The 20,959-nt window shown below is 42.0% G+C and overlaps 1 protein-coding gene across 9 annotated transcripts in view; it reads left to right on the top strand.

Moving 5' to 3' along the window:
* SATB1 (SATB homeobox 1) overlaps positions 1-20,959 on the top strand; it is a 237,401-nt gene that overhangs the window by 190,200 nt on the left and 26,242 nt on the right. For all 9 annotated transcript variants that reach the window (XM_077268875.1, XM_077268872.1, XM_077268873.1 and 6 more), the window contains one exon: positions 2,509-2,664. In XM_077268875.1, the coding sequence (XP_077124990.1) occupies positions 2,509-2,664 (156 nt within the window). The remainder of the gene's footprint in view (positions 1-2,508; positions 2,665-20,959) is intronic.

Below are 20,959 nucleotides of genomic sequence, written 5' to 3'. Positions count from 1 at the left end.
GATAGTTCAATAAGACTTAATTTTTAAACTTGGCAAAATTCCTTAAAACTTACTTTTCACAACATGATTTACAATGACGGCGCCAATATCTGGCTTTTAGCCTAGTATTCTTCTACATGTAATCTATAGCAGAGACAAGGCTTAAAGAACACCTTTTAAATGGATTTTTTTTTTAATTAAACTGCGCTGCTCCAATGATGCTGGGACATGTTTTCTCTTCTGTGCCCCTCTGTTACCTGGGGTTGGAGCATATCTATGGAATAAAGCGAGCCCAAAGTGCAAATTTTCTCCAACTGACTGGGTGTGTATACCACAGACCTTCCTCCAGGGAGTTGACTTTTTCTCCTTTGTTGCTGGCCAATCCAAAATAAGGTGAGTTATAGAGGGGAAAAAGAAGATGATCACCGAGAAAGTAAGAGTTGCAGCCTGGCTTAGGTTGTTCTCTTGAGACGAGCTTTGTCTCGTGTGGACACACAGAACGCCACACTAATCGGGCCCTATCCTGCTATTGGAGCGCCACAGCCTTGGATTGTGTTTCTTTTCTTCTGTGCTCTGGCTCTCCAGTGTTTCTGCTATCCTGTACTACGGACAACTGTGACCTTCTGGATAGGCATTTCCTTTTTCCCCCACAATGGCAAGGCCATGTTTTGTTTGGTCAGTGTCTTAAAGGAGAAAAGGCAAACTACCACAGAAAAGTTCTGTGACATGCGCCCGTTTGGATAAAGCGTAAATTTTCATGTTTGGTTCAAAACTTTGGAATGGTGGGAAAAAATAAAAAAAAACTTCCCAGAATAAGTGTTGCAAACCCAACTGGAGGAGGTACTTGGTTTAAACGTAAACAAATCCAGTAATTAGTCCTCTTTAACGAATCAAAAAGAACTAATTTTATAGTAATCTGCTGAACTATGGCGACTTCATGGATGAACGCTCTGTAGGAAGATTGATCTTGTGCAAACCTAGCTAGGTCCACCATGAAAATTGGCACCGTATAAAAAAGCCCATATCTCTGTTTTTCTTTAAATTCACCATACATTTCCAAATACTGAATACTCAGGGAAGCAGCAAGAATAAAATAAGAACAAACTGTCCCATTTTGAACTGGTGACTGCTTTTCTTTAAAGCTCCAGTACAAAACCTTAATCAAGGTCACCCACCTATTATATGCTACATTTAATCCAGGAATTTTGTGGAGTGCTACAGTAATGCCTGGAAAGCTGCACCTTTTTGGATAAGAATCTGTTTATAGATTCTATCAAACAGATGATATCAGAATAAAGGTGTCATGGCTTGTCTCCATCTGAACAAACAAGGCATAAAATAATGGAGCTCAGAGGGATTTGTCTTGTAGGCCCACACACCTTAGAAAACTCTCCCGAGCACTCCTTCGCAGGACAGCCATCTTCCCCAACTCGTCATTGCTTTTGTTGAACATTTATATGTTTTCACTGGGGAGAGACATTTCTACCAGAAACTTCTGGTGTTGACTGATCTCCCAGGAGAAAAAAAAGGATTAAGCGTGGGAGTTCAACATGCCCTATTATCCCTCTGCCAAAAGTTCGGACTCCCTTCCCCATTCCCTCCCCGCTTTTATACATAAGATAGTAAGGTGAGTTCGGCAGGAGATGGAGAAGCCAAAAAATTTATCTTGTTGGTTTACACACTGTATATTCTGGTATTTTATAGAAAAGCCCCTCGCTTTCATCTACTAGGTGAAAACCTTGTATCCTACTGACAAAGAACACAATCTGCTCTGAAATCTAAAATGATCTAAAGGGCTAATGATATAAGCAAAAAGCAAAAGGGCAAGGTTAAGTCATGTTAAAGGGGGAAATCTAATAAGAATAAAGAACCGTGGAATCTAGGATGCCGCCATTACGCTTTTATCACAGGCATAAATCATCACAGTTATGTTGCATGCCGTTCAAGATAAGCCAGTCTTTTCAAAGACAGATGGTTAAATTCTTTCACATTAATTGCAGAAAGCTTTCTGTTGCACATTTGCACGGTTCTGTGAAAATATTTGGCTGGTTGCCATAAAACTTGACCGATGGCTTTGCTATTGGCTGTTGTCGTTTGACAAAGGAAACTGTATTATTAACCTGCCCGGAAAATTTACAAAAAAGACAGGAATTTGCTGTTAATACAGAATATTTGTGTCGGGTTTTTTTTGTATAATTTTTATTTTTTTATTTCTGCCAATGAGATTTTGCATATGTAAAAGAAATGTATGTGTGTATATATTTATAATTTACAATTAATATATATATATATATATATATATATATATATATATATATTTATATATTTATTTAACATTTACAATTAATATTATTGTATATTTATAATTTGCAATTAATATTACATATACCGTATTTATAATTTGCTATTAATATTATGTATATTTATAATTTGCAATTAATAAAATGTATTATTATTTATTTATTTATTTTTTTTACTTTTCTCCCTACACTCTGTGAGTAAATTTCCTCTTTCTGATGTATGTTCCAGGTCAAAACAGCTACCATTGCGACTGAGAGAAACGGAAGCCTGGAGAACTGCAGCATGAATATTAATGCTTCCATCTACGATGAGATTCAGCAGGAAATGAAAAGAGCTAAAGTATCCCAAGCACTATTTGCAAAGGTTGCAGCTTCCAAAAGCCAGGTACATAATATTCATTTGAAGAAAAAATATTATTCTGCTTTCTGTACAGATTTAAAGCGGTCAAATGTTTGAGAGGTGAATTTCGAGCATTGGACACAGGATGGTGTCTAAGCCTTATTGCCCCCAGAGCATCTAATCTACTTCCATAAGCCACGAGAAACAACATAGACACTGGGTTTATTCAGACTGGTAAAAAAAAATATTTTGGAAACTGGGAAGGATTGCTTTATAATGGTGCTCGTGGGATTATGCAGCAATATTGCATATATCAGCAAATTGAGCATATCCTTTCTTAAATGGCTATCATGGGAAGTCCCCACATTTTGCGCACTGATGAAAATCATAATTTATTCTAAATAAATGATTATAAATTAATTTATTTATTGCTCCTCCCGTTAATTTTTTGTGCTGTAGAACTCCTTTGTAGGCCATTGATAGCCTTGTCTATACTAAGCCAGCACTGTCAGAATGATCATATTTTAACAGCGTTTGTAAATGAAAACTAATATGTCCAAGTAGTGTAAATCTTTCCCCTTTTAGGCCGGGGTCACACTTAGCGTAGGGAAATACGGTCCGTTTTTTACAGGCGTAATATGCAGAAAAGTTCCTGAACAGTGATCCGTATTTAACGCGAGGATGCAATTTTTTTCTCTAAAAATTATCCGTGTGTCATCCGTATGGTATCCGTACGGCGAGGTTTTCTCGCCGGCTTGCAAAATGGACATAGAATGAATCCATAGGCTCAAATATTCGTGAAAACATATATACAGTCTCTATATACACTGTGTGCAGAATTATTAGGCAAGTTGTATTTTGGAGGATTATTTTTATTAATGATCAACAACTATGTTCTCAATCAACCCAAAAGACTCATAAATATCAAAGCTTAATATTTTTGGAAGTTGGAGTGGGTTTTTTTAGATTTGGCTATCTTAGGAGGATATCTGTTTGTGCAGGTAACTATTACTGTGCAGAATTATTAGGCAACTTAATAAAAACCAAATATATCCCCATCTCACTTGTTTATTTTCACCAGGTAAACCAATATTTTACTGCACAAAATTTAGAAATAAACATTTCTGACATGCAAAAACAAAACCCCCCCAAATTAGTGACCAATATAGCCACCTTTCTTTATGATGACACTCAGCAGCCTTCCATCCATAGATTCTGTCAGTTGCTTGATCTGTTTACGACCAACATTGCGTGCAGCAGCCACCACAGCCTCCCAGACACTGTTCCGAGAGGTGCACTGTTTTCCCTCCCTGTAGATCTCACATTTTATGAGGGACCACAGGTTCTCTATGGGGTTCAGATCAGGTGAACAAGGGGGCCATGTCATTATTTTTTCTTCTTTGAGACCTTTACTGACCAGCCATGCTGTGGAGTAGTTGGGGGCATGTGATGGAGCATTGTCCTGCATGAAAATCATGTTTTTCTTGAACGATACCGACTTCGTCCTGTACCACTGCTTGAAGAAGTTGTCTTCCAGAAACTGGCAGTAGGTCTGGGAGTTGAGCTTCACTCCATCCTCAACCCGAAAAGGTCCCACAAGTTCATCTTTGATTATACCAGCCCATACCAGTACCCCACCTCCACCTTGCTGGCATCTGAGTCGGAGTGGAGCTCTCTGCCCTTTACTGATCATCCAGCCTCTGGCCCATCCATCTGGCCCATCAAGAGTCACTCTCATTTCATCAGTCCATCAAACTTTTGAAAAGTCAGTCTTAAGATATTTCTTGGCCCAGTCTTGATGTTTTATCTCATGTTTCTTGTTCAAAGGTGGTTGTTTTTCAGCCTTCCTTATCTTGGCCATGACCCTGAATATTGCACACCTTGTGCTTTTTGTTACTACAGTAACGTTGCAGCTCTGAAATAAAACAAAACATCTTACAGATGCGCCTTTCCTGGAGTGGCTGGGGGCAGATGCTTTTAGCCGGGGGGGGGGGGGGGGGTGCAATAACCATGGTCCCTCTCTAGGCTATTAATATCTGCCCTCAGTCACTGACTTTCCTACTCTGGCGGAGAAAATTGCGTGGGAGCCCACACCAGTTTTTTTTATGTGATTTATCCCTTTATTTTAACACCTAGAGCCACCAAATTTTGCACACAGACACTTCTAACTTTAGTAGTGAAGATTATGTAAAAAAATAAGGCATATGAAATGGTTTACTGTATGTAATCCATGTCTCGTATCCTGTCGGGTTTGATAAGGAGATAGCAAAAGCCGGCAATTGAATTACCGGCTTTTAAGCTATCTAGCGCTGTATAAAATATATATATGTCTCAATGATATATATATATATATATATTATTATTAATATTATTATTTATTATTATAGCGCCATTTATTCCATGGCGCTTTCCATGTGAGGAGGGGTATACATAATAAAAACAAGTACAATAATCTTAAACAATACAAGTCATAACTGGTACAGGAGGAGAGAGGACCCTGCCCGCGAAGGCTCACAATCTACAAATATATATATATCTCCCTATACTATGTGTACACATTTATTCTACCTATTCTATTCTGTCAGTGTGATTTTACTGTACACCACGCTGAATTACCGGCTTTTCTATAGAACACCGCTGCGTATTTCTCGCAAGTCACACGCATGGTCCGTGTGTAATCCATATTTTTCTCGCCCCCATAGACTTTCATTGGCGGATTTTTTGCGCAATACGCTGACAAACGCAGCATGCTGTGATTTTCTCAGCCCGTAAAATACGGCTGCGAAATATACGGCAGATAGGAGCTGCTCCATAGAGAAACATTGGTCCGTGTGCAATGCGTTGTTTTTGCGCCTCTCATACGTCCGTAAAACTCTCTAGTGTGACCCCGGCCTAACTTTCTGCGAATTCCTTTCTTTATTTTGGCTTAGATGGATATTCACAAAATATTAAGTACTCCTTTTCCACAGGGGCTCTGGGAACTGGACTCTGCAGAACCACATCTTGAATGTAGTGGAAGTGCACATGCTCGACCTCCACTCCATTCATTGTCTGTGGGTCTGCCAGAAAAGACCAGCACAGCATCCTGTTATTTCTGACAGTTCCATAGACAATGAATGGAGTTTGAGCTCCCTCACCGCTTCTCCATTCAAGATGGGGGTCTACAGAGCCCAATTTCCTGAATTCAGAGCCCACTTCTCAGGATTGCGGGGAGGACCCAGCAATTGCATCTCCAGTAATCAGTAAGTTAACCTCTATTCTATGGATAAGCGATAACTTGATATTGTGGGAATGATCTTTCAATAAATTTTGATACAAGATGATGACCTAAATGCCCAGTGTGACAGTTCTCTAACAGGAACCCTGATACTATTACCGTATTTTCTGGCGTATAAGACGACTTTTTAACCCCTAAAAATTGTCCCAAAAGTCGGGGGTCGTCTTATACGCCAGGTACGACATGTGCAGGGAGCGATCCTGGATGTTCCCAGGGTCTGAAGGAGAGGAAACTCTCCTTCAGGCCCTGGGATCCATATTCATGTAAAAAATAAAGAATAAAAATAAAAAATATGTATATACTCACCCTTCCGAGAAGCCTGGCTGTCACCGCTGCAAGCGTCTGCCTCCGTTCCTAAGAATTGCAGAGCGTGAAGGACCTTCGATGACGTCACGGTCAGGTGACCGGTCACATGAGCGGTCACGGACCAATCACAGGACTGCGACGTCATCGAGGGTCCTTCATGCTCTGCAATTCTTAGGAACGGAGGCAGACGCTTGCAGCGGTGACAGCCAGGCTTCTCGGAGGGGTGAGTATATACATATTTTTTATTTTTATTCTTTACTTTTAACATGAATATGGATCCCAGGGCCTGAAGGAGAGTTTCCTCTCCTTCAGACCCTGGGAACCACACGCCGTATAAGATGACTGGGTGTATAAGATGACCCCCGTCTTATACAGCGGGCATATCCCAAATTCCATATTTTATATGGAAAAGTTGGGGGTCGTCTTATACGCCCAATCGTCTTATACACCAGAAAATACGGTAGTTTAATATCTTAGGTATGAGATTGATGGCTGCATCTAAGTGGTTTACAAAGGGAGGAGGCTTGTATGCCATGTTGTGACTGTACAAGATGTCAATGAATTTCCATAGCAGGCAGGGATCTGATGAAGATCTCTAGGACTGCCAACTTTGTACAGGCAATAGGATGCCTGTCGGATTTATATTGACTGTCTTAATACACTTAAATATATATGTTATGTCGTATATTTTAGAATTTATTAAAATGATTGCATAGTGGGATAGTGGGATTAAAAATAGAATCATAAATGCATCCATAAATTTAAAAAAATAACTCAATTAATTAAAAAGTAACGCGTTCACTTCACAGTACTCTAAAATACATAAAATAATTGCCCATGTTTATGATCGATTTGATCAGTAATAACCTGAAAAATAAAATGATGTCATGTGATGAAGGTTGTAGACAAATATTCCAGTATTTTGTTGACTATGAGGACGTTTTTGCTGCGTTTTTTGATACTTTTTTATACTAATATTCAGTTGCTTTTTACAGTACCAGCACAGCCAATGAGATTTCAGAAATCTCATGCACACACATAGTTTTTTTGTGAGATCAGTATTTTGTGCTTTGCTGCGTTTTTTGGACATAGAGCATGTCACTTCTTTCAGCGGTTTTCCAGCGTTTTTTCCAGGATGGTGAAAAAACACTTCAAATACGCAGGTTGACTTTTCTTGCAGCGTATTTGCTGCAGAAAAGTCAAGGACAGCCGGATGCGACGTCACACTCGGCTCTGCTACCTCTAGATGGCAGGCTGCACGATGCGTCCATACAGCCTGTCATCCAGCAGAGCGGACCCGAACCCCATTCACTTGATGATCAGATGATCAGGTTTTGCTGCAGAAAAAAAACGCAGCAAAACTCCCTGTGTGAACTTACCCTAAGGCTACATTCCCACTATGAGCGTTTGTTGCATTTTTGATGTTGCAGAATTTCTGCACCTTTTCTTTAAATTAGGTTACTTGCGTTTTTGTGGGGGTTTTTTAACATGTGTTTTTATCGCATTTTTGATGCTGCGGTTTTCGTCTGTTTGGTGTGTCATTCTTTAAATATAGCTGGCTTGTTTTTGAAACTTTCTGGTATTTTGATTTCACTGACCTTTATGGATACAGTCATGTGCATTACATGTGTTTTTATGTGTTTCCTCTGCGGAGGCGAACTAAAAACATGTGTTCTAATGTAAGTCTATGGGGGAAATCTGCACTAAAAACACGGCGTACTTGCAAGAGAAATTGACATGTTGCAGATTTGAAACGCTGTAGGATGCTGCGTTTTTGACACGGAACACTCACTGTAAAAAAAAAAAAAAAAAAGCAGCCTAAAAGTCACTTTTTAGAAAGAAAAAAATCTTACTAAAAAGCATAGGGCTCAAAATGCTCCAACAATGAAAAAATACAAATCTTATAGGTCTCGAAATGCAGTGATGGCAAAAAAGAATTACAAAATAAATCTGAGTTATGCAATGCATTATGTGGACATAGAAATAATGCCATTAAAAATCAGCAATTTGTTCCACGAATAACAGGCGGGTTATACAGCTGCGTACTGAGAAAACAAAGTTAGGTGACAAATGAAAATCTGAAAGGAGAGTGCTCCACCCTCACCGCCACATTTCATAACGGATATCTACAGTCAAATGCACGGGAAGGGGAAAATCACTGGATAGGCAAAAAGAAAGGTACAGCACAGGACTGAAATGAACACTTTATGGCTACCCGATTGATCATTTTAGGTAAAGGGGTTCTACCAAGTTTGGAAGTTATCCAGTATCCATAGAGTAGGAAATAACCATTGGAAACCTCACCGCTCCTAAGAACCATATGAATGGAGCGATGGTCAATCATGAGCACCCCTGCTTCATTCTGGACCGCCGGAGATAACTGACCGCAGAGTTTGGCTGGTCCATTAAGAAGTAATGGAGCAAAGCTACACAGTGACCTCCTGGACATCCCACCTAAAGGGAAAGTTATTCCCTATCCTATAAATGGAGGATCATTTCTGAACTTGGTATATCCCCTTTTTTTAAAGGATTTTTCCATGAGTAAAAAAAAAAATATATCCAAATTGTTAATGAAATGAATGTGTCGGTGTACATCCGCATTGTTCTCCCTCTGCCACTGACTCCACCATCACATTTAAGGTCCGTGCCTGTATATTGATGTGTTGTCCATAGGTCCAACACATTTCATATGAGTGGTCCGTCAATCGATGGCTTAATGCAGGTCTGCAAAAAAAAAAAAAAACCTATGTTGTCACAATATCTCATGATAGTAGCTCTTTACAAATCTGCCAAAATATACATTGTCTTCAGGAGTGATCTATCTGCTGTTTTTATTTGCAACCCATGGAAATGTATCACATATATTTATATGCATGACCTTGCAGTAATATGATATTTTATACTGTTGATATTCTCAGATTTGTTAACCTTTTTCTGCTTGTCAATGTTGTAGCCGTGTTTTCCTGAACAGATCTGATATCTTTTATATAACATGTACATTGGTATATGCTATTGTTTTGATTGACGTTGGGGGATGATGCATTATGTGTGTTATAGAAGCTGTTACAGGTTCCACTTTGCATTTTTGTGATGTACAGTACTTTTGGAATAAAGTTTTTAACCTCGTGACATTTGCAATTGTCTAATTAAAGAGCAATTTATAATTGTTTATATTCTTTTTAATATCTGACTATTTTTAAGCTGGATACCTGATGAGGTTGGTGTACTTACTTTGAAAATCCATGTCTGAATGTCTATATAGTCCTACAATTTAATTGACCATTTCAGTCATAGGCAGATCTATGTTTGAATGGCTGTGTAATCATTTTCCCCTGCCTATGATTAAAACGCTCAGTACATTTCAGGACTAAACAGCCATTCTGATATGGATTTGCAAGGTAAACACCTCAGTCTCAACAGGTCCCAGAGATCTGTATCTTAATATATACTGTATATACACTTTGTTTTGTGAAATCTAATAACCGATCCGCATTAATCAAATGTTTGAAAGCAGACCTGAGCTGTAAATATAGTGTTTCGTGTTTTTTTTTTCTAAGGGACAGATTCTATTTGAGTAAAGGAACCTGTCAGGACAAGTTTACTAAAGTTAAAAAAAAAAAAAAAAAAAGCTCATGTTTAGTTTTTAGTCTCTGTAAATACTCATTTCCATGACGGGTACTGTAGATTTTGAAATGGTCTACACTGTAGGGTATTGATATTTTCATGATGTCGCTTTCACCTCCTCGCTTCTGACCTGCAGTCACTGACCACGTTGGATTGCATCCATGCATATCATTCATGATGATAAAAAAAGACCCCACCATAGACCTGAATAGAAGCAAACACTAATAGGCGGCAGTAGGACATTTCTGGCACGTTGGTTACCTGGCTCTTGGATTTTGTCCAGCAAGAGATTTATTTTTATCCATGTGAAGTAACACTGAAATATCGCTGTATTAGGAGAGCAATGTGTCGTAATCGTGGAGTTCCATAACGAGTATAAAATGGACTAAAAGTGAGAAATAACATTTTCTATATTATGTCATTTTATATAGACGTTACCAGCTTAAAGATTCAAATGTTTTTTTTTAAAGATTTTACAGTTTACAAAAATCTTTTATTGCCGAAAATTTGAAACTGTATAAAGCAGTCTGATTTTCGGAGCCGCGGAACCAGTCAGTAATCACACGCTGCACCCGCCACATGCCACCTCCGCTCCACATACGAGCCCATCATATTCTGATGGACATCTGTATACCTGAGTGCATTATCCTATTAACGGGGGTGAGATTGTATTCTTCATATCCTTACCTAAAGTCAGAAATGAGCGCTAGTGACACATACAGTATTTACACCCTATTTAAATCGAAAGCATCTGTCATGTATCTTTACCCTACTTGTTATCCCACTTTGCTTCCTCCGCTGAGATTGGTGTTCCTGTCTTATAAGATGACCACAACCGTGGCATTGGCAACACCAGAATGAGCACTAGAAAGGCAGGGGTGGCAGAGTTCAGATTTACCGCTGTCCGAAAAGTATGGCTCTCTCGTTAGGGTATGTGTACACAGAGTCTTTTCAGCAAATCGCCCGCGAAGCTGCTTCAGGAAAATGACCTTTTTTCCTGAAGCAGCCGAAGGCTTTTTCCTTAAGTGGCTCACCTAGGAAAACCTTGGCGGGTGCGCCTGCAGAATTAAGACTTTGTTTGTCCATACTCTTATGATGCATAGCAAATAGTTTTTATTGGAAAAACAGCATAAGATAAGTATCCATAACATCAGTAACTGCCAACGCTTCAGTCCATCGCTGGACCTTTCTTAAGGCCCGTGTCAACTAAAGTTGGCATGTACGTCTGTCTCCATCTTGAGACAAGAGTACACTACGACATAACTAGACTCAGGTCTTGAAATGTTGGCAGTCACCTGTAAGGGCAAACCTGATCTTTTTTCCAGTATTACCACACTGGCAATCACATCTTGGACCAGAACACTAATCTCGGCAGTGGGAGGCAAACGGGCAGTGTCGGGGCCATTATACAACTGTCATTTCCTGGAGGTGGGTAGTTTTAATTTGCTTCTCTGAAAATAGAGTGCAATTTATAACTAAAACGAGTGAAAAGATGACTTGGATGTTTCGAAAAGAAGCAATACTTGTCTCTTCTGGTCACTGCTCATATTCTGACACTCTTGGGTTCCCAGTTCTCTTTACTTTAGGGTCAGGTCTTGAGACAGAAAATGCCTGCTAAGGTAATCCCTGGCAACAGAGGCCTTGATGATGTCCGAAATATTGTTCGTTGGGTAATTCAGTCGAGTTTAATGGATGGGCTCCTAAATCTTAAGGAGTACAAGAAGTGGATCTGGAGTTGACTTTCTATATTGTGCAAATAAACACAAGTTTCAGAGTCTAACGAAAGGCATATTTGTCAGGTCTATCACACCAAATGTACCAAAAATATCTTGGTGAAGGGGACAGTGAGGCAGCCATCGTTTACTCCGTCCCTCCACATCTGAATGGAGAGATAGCGTCACATGAACGCTAGCTCCAATCAGATCTTGGGGGTGGTGACAAAGAGGTCACCAGAGCGATCGTAGCTGTGAGGGTCAAAGCCCAACCCCCCCCCCCGGGCTCAAGTACAAATACCCCTGTTCATGCAGGTCGGGTGAGATTTCAGTTAACCTGTTCACCCGACCCGCAGGAACGCGATCCCACCATGACGCATACGCTGCGTCACAGGTCGCGAAGGGGTTAAAGGGAACCTGTCACCAGGTTTTTCCCATGTAAGCTACGTCCACCACCTTTCAGCTCCATGTGACAATATTCTATAATGCTGTATATATGACTCCAATTTTGCCTTGTAAGTAAGAAACAACAACTTTTATTATACTCACCTATGGGGTGGTCTGGTCCAATCGGTGGCTCTGGTCTTCATCCTGCGCCTCCTCTGTTCTTGCGATGCCATCCTACTCTGCTTCTTGTGGATGACGCATCCTACATCATCCACACAGGCGCACTAATCTCTGCCGTGCCGAGGGCAGAGCAAAGTACTGTGATGTGCATACACCGAAGCTCTTTGGCCTTTCCTCGCATATGCGCAGAACAGTACTTTTCTCTGCCATCGGCACAGCAGAGAGAAGTGCGCCTGTGCAGCAGTGCGAAGAGGAGCACTGTGTGGATGATGTAGGATGCATCATCCACAAGAAGCAGTTGGACGGCATCGCAAGAAAAGAGAAAGCGTAGGCTGAAGACCAGCAACGCCCATTGGACCACCCTGTAAGTAAGTATAACAGTGTTATTTTTGCCTTGCGTGGCAAATTGAAGCCATATATACAGCATTTTAGAATGCTGTCACACGGAGCTGAAAGGTGGTGGCCAGGTGGGAAAAACCTGCTGACGGGTTCCCTTTAAAGCTTAGGCCAGATAAAGTGGCCATGTCGTGCTCCTAGTGTGGTTACAACCTTGGGTTGTTCCTTTGTTTAAAAGTCAAATGAACTAAAAATTCACTTGATTTTGCAAGAGAACATCTTTTATCCTCCAAATTGCATGGCATAGCTTTTCTGCAAAATCTCGTCTCCCTTAACAAACCTGCAGTGGCTGGTGGCTCATGTGTTTTTTGATCACCCCTTCTGGCAGTACCGTGACTCACTTTGCTCTGTCCCTTCACCCAAGAAAGTGAGATCCATCAGTTCATCCATTCAGTTTGGATTTAGCAGCTGTCCATATCAGCAGACGGCTGCATAGCAAGTTTTTTAAGACCTAAACATTTAGTGTTGGATAATTTGCAAAAAAAATTTGCATGTGTAACATGTATGTTGCTATAGATTCACTGCATAATTTACCCCTGCATCACTTAGAGGTTTGAATTCCGCAGTGAAAGAGGGAAATTGCCATGGTGTGGATTCTAAAATCTACATTCATGTCCATTTTGACGAAGAAAACTAATTTAGCATCTAAACAAGATTTGTATAATCTTATCCAAATGTATAGTGCTGTTATCCTCTGTTTTTTTTACCTGTGCAAATTGGCAGGTAAAATCCACAGCAATTCTTATACGTGTGGACTTATCCTTATATTGTCTGAATAACTGGATGAACTATATTCTTTGAAGCACTGTTTTCCTTCTACTTTGCGACGATATTTCAATTCATGTCAGTAGATCCTAAAGTATTCCTAAATGAGGTCAGAATGTGTAACGTGTAGTATGTGTATATATCTAGGGACACATACATACATACATTGTACGGCGAATAAGCCTCCTTACCTTGGCAAGCCAGAGCTGGTATGTCACTCTCCATAAGGAGAAACGATACCCCTTAGACCCCAGTCCAGAGCCTCTCACCTAGCCAAATCAGTTCTCATGCTTTGCACTGACGAGGGCCAACAGCCCGAAACACCGTGTCTGCGAATTGAGATACTAATTTGGCTTTTATCCTAAGTCATATTGCACGACTCGTTAAAGGGTTGATTGTGACTTGTAGGATCGCTACTTCCAACAGGTGGCGCTATAGAGTTCAAGTCCTCTTTTTCTCTGAAGAGGCAATTTGCATATTACACACATACACACATACATACACTTATATATGTGTCTGCCCAAAAACCATGAACCTCCATACAGCAACTCCATTTAAGATGTCTCACCACAGGAATGACTCCAGTGGAGTTGCTGTATGGAGGCTTATCATCCTGTGTGTCCATACGGACACTTTCCATTCAGTAAGTATTCTGTCTCAGTGCAGGAATAACTAGAATGAAGATGCTGCACACTTATAAATACTGGTCAGTTATCCACTTATTGTTAAGTATAAAACATGCGGAAAGGGTTGTTGTTGTTTTTTTCCCTACATTGCAACTTTTTTCTTTTGCATTTGTCTAAATTTTTTTTTATTCAATAGTGCAATGGAATATAAACTCTTGTTGCAAGATATGTTAAAGGAAACCTGTCAGCTCCAGATATGCTGTTTACCTGTAGATATAGGGGTAATCTGCAGGTAAATATTGAATAAAGAGGACTTGTCAGCAGATCAAAAGTGGCACTTTTTTGCCTTTATTTTATTGCCATTGCCACCCTTTGAATTCCTTATGTTTTTTCTTAAAATCCACTATAATGTTCCAAAGATATGCACACTTTTTTTTTATTTAGCGCTTACTTTCATGGCCTTTGTTATATAGTGGGCATTGACTCCTTACACCGCCACGATGACTGGAACTAAGCGGCTGATGATAGAGTAAAGCGTTTTTTTTTGTCCCTGTAGCCACTAGCCACTGCTCCAGTAAGGCACCTACACATGATTTAAAGCCTGTTTACCTTCTGATTACCGCTATAGCTGCAGGTAAATAGTGTTTCTGGAGATGACCGGTTCCTTTTACAGTGTGGTCTGCCTTTGTGGGTGCAGAGTAATATGTAGCTATAGAGCAAAGTAATTAGAGGTAGTCTGTCAGCGCAAAATAACAGTTGAAGCCAAGCACAGGTGCACCCATGGCATTGTTCTCCATTCATCTCTGCCCCCTCTTCCTTGATTGACAGCGCTGGCTTTACAGAAGTCAAAGGAGCACAGAGACTGATGAAAAACAGGTAAATGGGAAGATGCACTGAACCGTTTGGCCACTGTGAGGGTGCGCAGTGCTCCTGGTGCTCTTGGTTTGTGGATGTGGCGGTCAGATACTTGCCTGTCACCATCTTCTGAAATCACCGCCGTTCTGGTCCCCCTCTGTATAATGTTACCACAATTCAGATTAGACGAATCATGCAATCTGATCAGACCCACCTAGAGGGTTTCTTAAGGTACCGTCACATTAAGCGACGCTGCAGCGATATTGACAACGATGCCGATCGCTGCAGCGTCGCTGTGTGGTCGCTGGAGAGCTGTCACACAGACAGCTCTCCAGCGACCAACGATGCCGAAGTCCCCGGGTAACCAAGGTAAACATCGGGTTATTAAGCGCAGGGCCGCGCTTAGTAACCCGATGTTTACCCTGGTTACCATTGTAAATGTAAAAAAAAAACAGTACATACTCACCTTCTGACGGCCAGGGACCTGATGGACATCAGAAGGTGAGTATGTAGTGTTTTTTTTTTACATTTACAATGGTAACCAGGGTAAACATCGGGTTACTAAGCGCGGCCCTGCGCTTAGTAACCCGATATTTACCCTGGATACCATTGTAAAACATTGCTGGCATCGTTGCTTTTGCTGTCAAACACGACGATACATGCCGATCTGATGACCAAATAAAGTTCTGGACTTTCAGCAACGACCAGCGATATCACAGCGGGATCCAGATCGCTGCTGCGTGTCAAACACAACGATATCGCTATCCAGGATGCTGCAACGTCACGGATCGCTATCGTTATCGTTGCAAAGTCGTTTAGTGTGAAGGTACCTTTAGGATTACACAGAGACAGAAACTTCCGGTCCACACAAAGGACGCGGTGTGAGACAGCGTGTGTGAATAGCAATCAAGTGGTGAAGAAAAGGATTGGAACATCGCTGATATCATGAGAAGGAAAAGTTTAGAATAAAAGTCACTACTTTGCTAGTAGTCCCTTGGTCATAGCTTTATAAATAATGTTCTGTCCCATTTTGTAGCTCATTTCAACCCCCCCCCCATTCTTTTCTCATGGAAAAAGACATTACCACCTCTCTTCAGCCTCCTTCATATTCTAAAGAAAAAGCATACAATTCTATATACGGACCCCTCCTTCAGTGCATATTTCCTCTCAGCCCTGCTATCTAAAGTACCATCCTACAGTGCATCACTCCTCTCTCCTCTATGTATAGGCCTGGTCTGCAGGACATCCTTCCAATAGGACTCCTCTAAACACAAGCCTCATCCTGCAGTGCATCACTCCTCTCAGCCCCTCCTCCAGAGCATTGGTTTTTTAAAGCCTCTTCTATGCACAGCCCCACCCTGTAGAATATCACTCCTCTCAGCCCCGCTATATATAGTATCAACCTGCAGTGCATCTCATCTATGTACAGGCCTAGTCTGCGGGACATCACTCCTCTCAGCCCCTCCTCCAGAGCATTGTCTGTTGTGATTTTGCTTTTTGCTCCCTCTAGTGGTCATTAGTGATTTGACTCTGGAGCGTCTGTCTTTTTCTATATCCTCACCTGGGCCGTTAGTTCAGGGGCGTTGCTATATAAGCTCCCTGGACCTTCAGTTCAATGCCTGGCATCGTTGAAATCAGAGCTAATCTGTTGTGCTCTTGTCCTCTGATCCTGGTTCCTGTTTTTCAAGCTAAGTCTGCTTCTTTGCTTTTTGCTTTTGTTTTGTTTGGTATTTTTGTCCAGCTTGTTCCTATCTGTATCCTGACCTTTGCTGGAAGCTCTAGGGGGCTGGTGTTCTCCCCCCGGACCGTTAGACGGTTCGGGGGTTCTTGAATCTCCAGCGTGGATTTTTATAGGGTTTTTGTTGACCAGATAAGTTATCTTGCTATATTCTGCTATTAGTAAGCTGGCCTCTCTTTGCTGAACCTGGTTCATTTCTGTGTTTGTCATTTCCTCTTACCTCACCGTTATTATTTGTGGGGGGCTTGTATCTTGCTTTGGGGTCCCTTTCTCTGGAGGCAAGAGAGGTCTTTGTTTTCTTCTCCTAGGGGTAGTTAGATTCTCCGGCTGGCGCGAGTCATCTAGCGATCACCGTAGGCATGATCCCCGGCTACTTCTAGTGTTGGCGTTAGGAGTAGCTATTTGGTCAACCCAGTTACCACAGCCCTATGAGCTGGATTTTTGTATCTTGCAGACTTACACGTTCCTCTGAGACCCTGTCCACTGGGGTCATAACAGTATGCCAGGCCAGTATTAAATGTTTAATGCATTGCAGAAGTGGGATTATAAGAAAGAAAATTTTGAGTTTTTTTTTTCCCTCTCTCATTTTTTTTTTTTTTTTCTTTTCCCCTTTACCTCAGAGTGGCTTAAGCTTGCTGCAGACATGAATGTCCAGACCTTGATTACAAGTGTGGACCAGCTTGCCGCTCGTGTGCAGGGTATACAAGATTATGTTACCAGAAATCCTAGGTCTGAACCCAAGATTCCGATTCCTGAACTGTTTTCAGGAGACCGATTTAAGTTTAGGAATTTCAGGAATAATTGTAAATTATTTTTGTCCCTGAAACCTTGTTCGTCTGGAGACTCTGCTCAACAAGTAAAAATTGTTATTTCATTCTTACGGGGTGACCCTCAGGATTGGGCTTTTTCGTTGGCGCCAGGAGATCCGGCATTGGCTGATATTGATGCGTTTTTTCTGGCGCTCGGTTTACTTTATGAGGAACCCAATCTTGAGATTCAGGCAGAGAAAGCCTTGCTGGCTATGTCTCAGGGCCAGGACGAGGCTGAAGTGTATTGCCAAAAATTTCGGAAATGGTCCGTGCTGACACATTGGAACGAGTGTGCACTGGCCGCTAATTTTAGAAATGGCCTTTCTGAGGCCATTAAGAATGTTATGGTGGGTTTTCCCATTCCCACAGGTCTGAATGATACCATGTCCCTGGCTATTCAAATTGACCGGCGGTTGCGGGAGCGCAAAACCGCAAATTCCCTCATGTTGTTGTCTGAACAGACACCTGATGTGATGCAATGTGATAGAAAAACCGCAAATTCCCTCATGGTGTTGTCTGAACGGACACCTGATTTGATGCAATGTGATAGAATCCTGACTAGAAATGAGAGGAAAATTCATAGACGCCGGAATGGCTTGTGCTACTACTGTGGTGATTCTACACATGTTATCTCAGCATGCTCTAAACGTATATCTAAGGTTGTTAGTCCTGTCACCGTTGGTAATTTGCATCCTAAGTTTATTCTGTCTGTAACTTTGATTTGCTCACTGTCATCTTATCCTGTCATGGCGTTTGTAGATTCAGGTGCTGCCCTGAGTCTTATGGATCTCTCATTTGCTAAGCGCTGTGGTTTTATTCTTGAACCATTAGAAAATCCTATCCCTCTTAGGGGTATTGATGCTACGCCATTGGCAGAAAATAAGCCGCAGTATTGGACACAGGTTACCATGTGCATGACTCCTGAACACCGCGAGGTGATACGTTTTCTCGTTCTACATAAAATGCATGATTTGGTTGTTTTGGGGCTGCCATGGTTACAGACCCATAATCCAGTCCTTGACTGGAAGGCTATGTCAGTGTCTAGTTGGGGCTGTCGTGGTATTCATGAGGATTCCCTGCCTGTGTCTATTGCTTCTTCTACGCCTTCGGAAGTTCCGGAGTACTTGTCTGATTATCAGGATGTCTTTAGCGAGTCCAGGTCCAGTGCATTGCCTCCTCATAGGGAATGTGACTTTGCAATAGATTTGATTCCAGGCAGTAAATTTCCTAAGGGAAGACTGTTTAATCTGTCGATACCTGAACATACCGCTATGCGTTCATATATCAAGGAGTCTCTGGAGAAAGGACACATCCGTCCGTCTTCTTCCCCTCTTGGTGCGGGATTCTTTTTTGTGGCTAAAAAGGACGGATCTTTGAGGCCTTGTATTGACTATCGGCTTTTAAATAAGATCACTGTCAAATTTCAGTATCCTTTGCCGCTGTTGTCTGACTTGTTTGCCCGGATTAAAGGTGCCAAGTGGTTTACCAAGATAGACCTTCGTGGTGCGTACAACCTTGTGCGCATTAAGCAAGGGGATGAATGGAAAACCGCATTCAATACGCCCGAAGGTCATTTTGAGTACTTGGTGATGCCTTTTGGGCTCTCTAATGCCCCTTCAGTTTTTCAGTCCTTTATGCATGACATTTTCCGGAACTATCTGGATAAATTTCTGATCGTTTATCTGGATGATATTCTGGTTTTTTTCTGATAATTGGGACTCGCATGTGGAGCAGGTCAGGATGGTCTTTAAAATTTTGCGTGAAAATTCTTTGTTTGTCAAGGGCTCAAAGTGTCTTTTTGGTGTACAGAAGGTTCCCTTTTTGGGGTTCATTGTTTCCCCTTCTGCTGTGGAGATGGACCCAGTCAAGGTCCGAGCTATTCTTGATTGGACTCAGCCCTCGTCAGTTAAGAGTCTTCAGAAGTTCTTGGGTTTCGCTAACTTCTACCGTCGTTTTATCGCTAACTTTTCTAGCATTGTGAAACCTTTGACGGATATGACCAAGAAGGGCTCCGATGTGGTTAATTGGGCTCCTGCTGCCGTGGAGGCTTTCCAGGAGTTGAAACGTCGGTTTACTTCGGCGCCTGTTTTGTGCCAGCCTGATGTCTCGCTTCCCTTTCAAGTTGAGGTGGATGCTTCAGAGATTGGAGCAGGGGCCGTTTTGTCGCAGAGAGGCCCTGGTTGCTCTGTTATGAGACCTTGCGCCTTTTTCTCTAGGAAGTTTTCGCCTGCGGAGCGAAATTATGATGTGGGCAATCGGGAGTTGTTGGCCATGAAATGGGCATTTGAGGAGTGGCGTCATTGGCTCGAGGGTGCTAAGCATCGTGTGGTGGTCTTGACTGATCACAAAAATCTGATGTATCTCGAGTCTGCTAAACGCCTGAATCCTAGACAGGCCCGCTGGTCATTGTTTTTCTCCCGTTTTGACTTTGTTGTCTCGTATTTACCAGGTTCAAAGAATGTGAAGGCTGATGCTCTTTCCAGGAGCTTTGTGCCTGATGCTCCTGGAGTCGCTGAACCTGTTGGTATTCTTAAGGATGGTATTATCTTGTCAGCTATTTCTCCAGATCTGCGACGTGTGTTGCAGAGATTTCAGGCTGATAGGCCTGATTCTTGTCCACCTGACAGACTGTTTGTGCCTGATAAGTGGACCAGCAGAGTCATTTCCGAGGTTCATTCCTCGGTGTTGGCAGGTCACCCAGGAATTTTTGGCACCAGAGATCTGGTGGCCAGATCCTTTTGGTGGCCTTCCTTGTCTAGGGATGTGCGGTCATTTGTACAGTCCTGTGGGACTTGTGCTCGAGCTAAGCCTTGCTGTTCTCGTGCCAGCGGGTTGCTCTTGCCCTTGCCTGTCCCTAAGAGACCTTGGACACATATCTCCATGGATTTCATTTCTGATCTTCCGGTGTCTCAGGGCATGTCTGTTATCTGGGTGATATGTGATCGCTTCTCCAAGATGGTCCATTTGGTTCCTTTGCCTAAGCTGCCTTCCTCTTCCGATCTGGTTCCTGTGTTTTTCCAGAACGTGGTTCGTTTGCACGGCATCCCTGAGAATATTGTGTCTGACAGAGGATCCCAGTTCGTTTCCAGATTCTGGCGATCCTTTTGTAGTAGGATGGGCATTGACTTGTCGTTTTCGTCTGCTTTCCATCCTCAGACTAATGGACAGACGGAGCGAACTAATCAGACTTTGGAGGCTTATTTGAGGTGTTTTGTCTCTGCTGATCAGGACGATTGGGTGACCTTCTTGCCGTTAGCTGAGTTTGCCCTTAATAATCGGGCTAGTTCCGCCACCTTGGTTTCGCCGTTTTTCTGCAACTCTGGTTTCCACCCTCGTTTTTCTTCGGGTCATGTGGAACCTTCTGACTGCCCTGGGGTGGATTCTGTGGTGGATAGGTTGCAGCGGATCTGGAATCTTGTGGTGGACAACTTGAAGTTGTCACAGGAGAGGGCTCAGCGCTTTGCCAACCGCCGCCGCGGTGTGGGTCCCCGACTACGTGTTGGGGATTTGGTGTGGCTTTCTTCCCGCTTTGTTCCTATGAAGGTTTCCTCTCCCAAATTTAAACCTCGTTTTATTGGTCCTTACAAGATATTGGAAATTCTTAATCCTGTATCCTTTCGCCTGGATCTTCCTGTGTCGTTTGCTATCCACAACGTGTTTCATAG

This window comes from Ranitomeya variabilis, chromosome 6 (genome assembly GCF_051348905.1).
Source record: "Ranitomeya variabilis isolate aRanVar5 chromosome 6, aRanVar5.hap1, whole genome shotgun sequence".
Lineage (NCBI taxonomy): Eukaryota > Metazoa > Chordata > Amphibia > Anura > Dendrobatidae > Ranitomeya > Ranitomeya variabilis.
The sequence above is the reverse complement of the archived record's forward strand: the minus strand, read 5'-3'. Positions and strand labels throughout refer to the sequence as shown.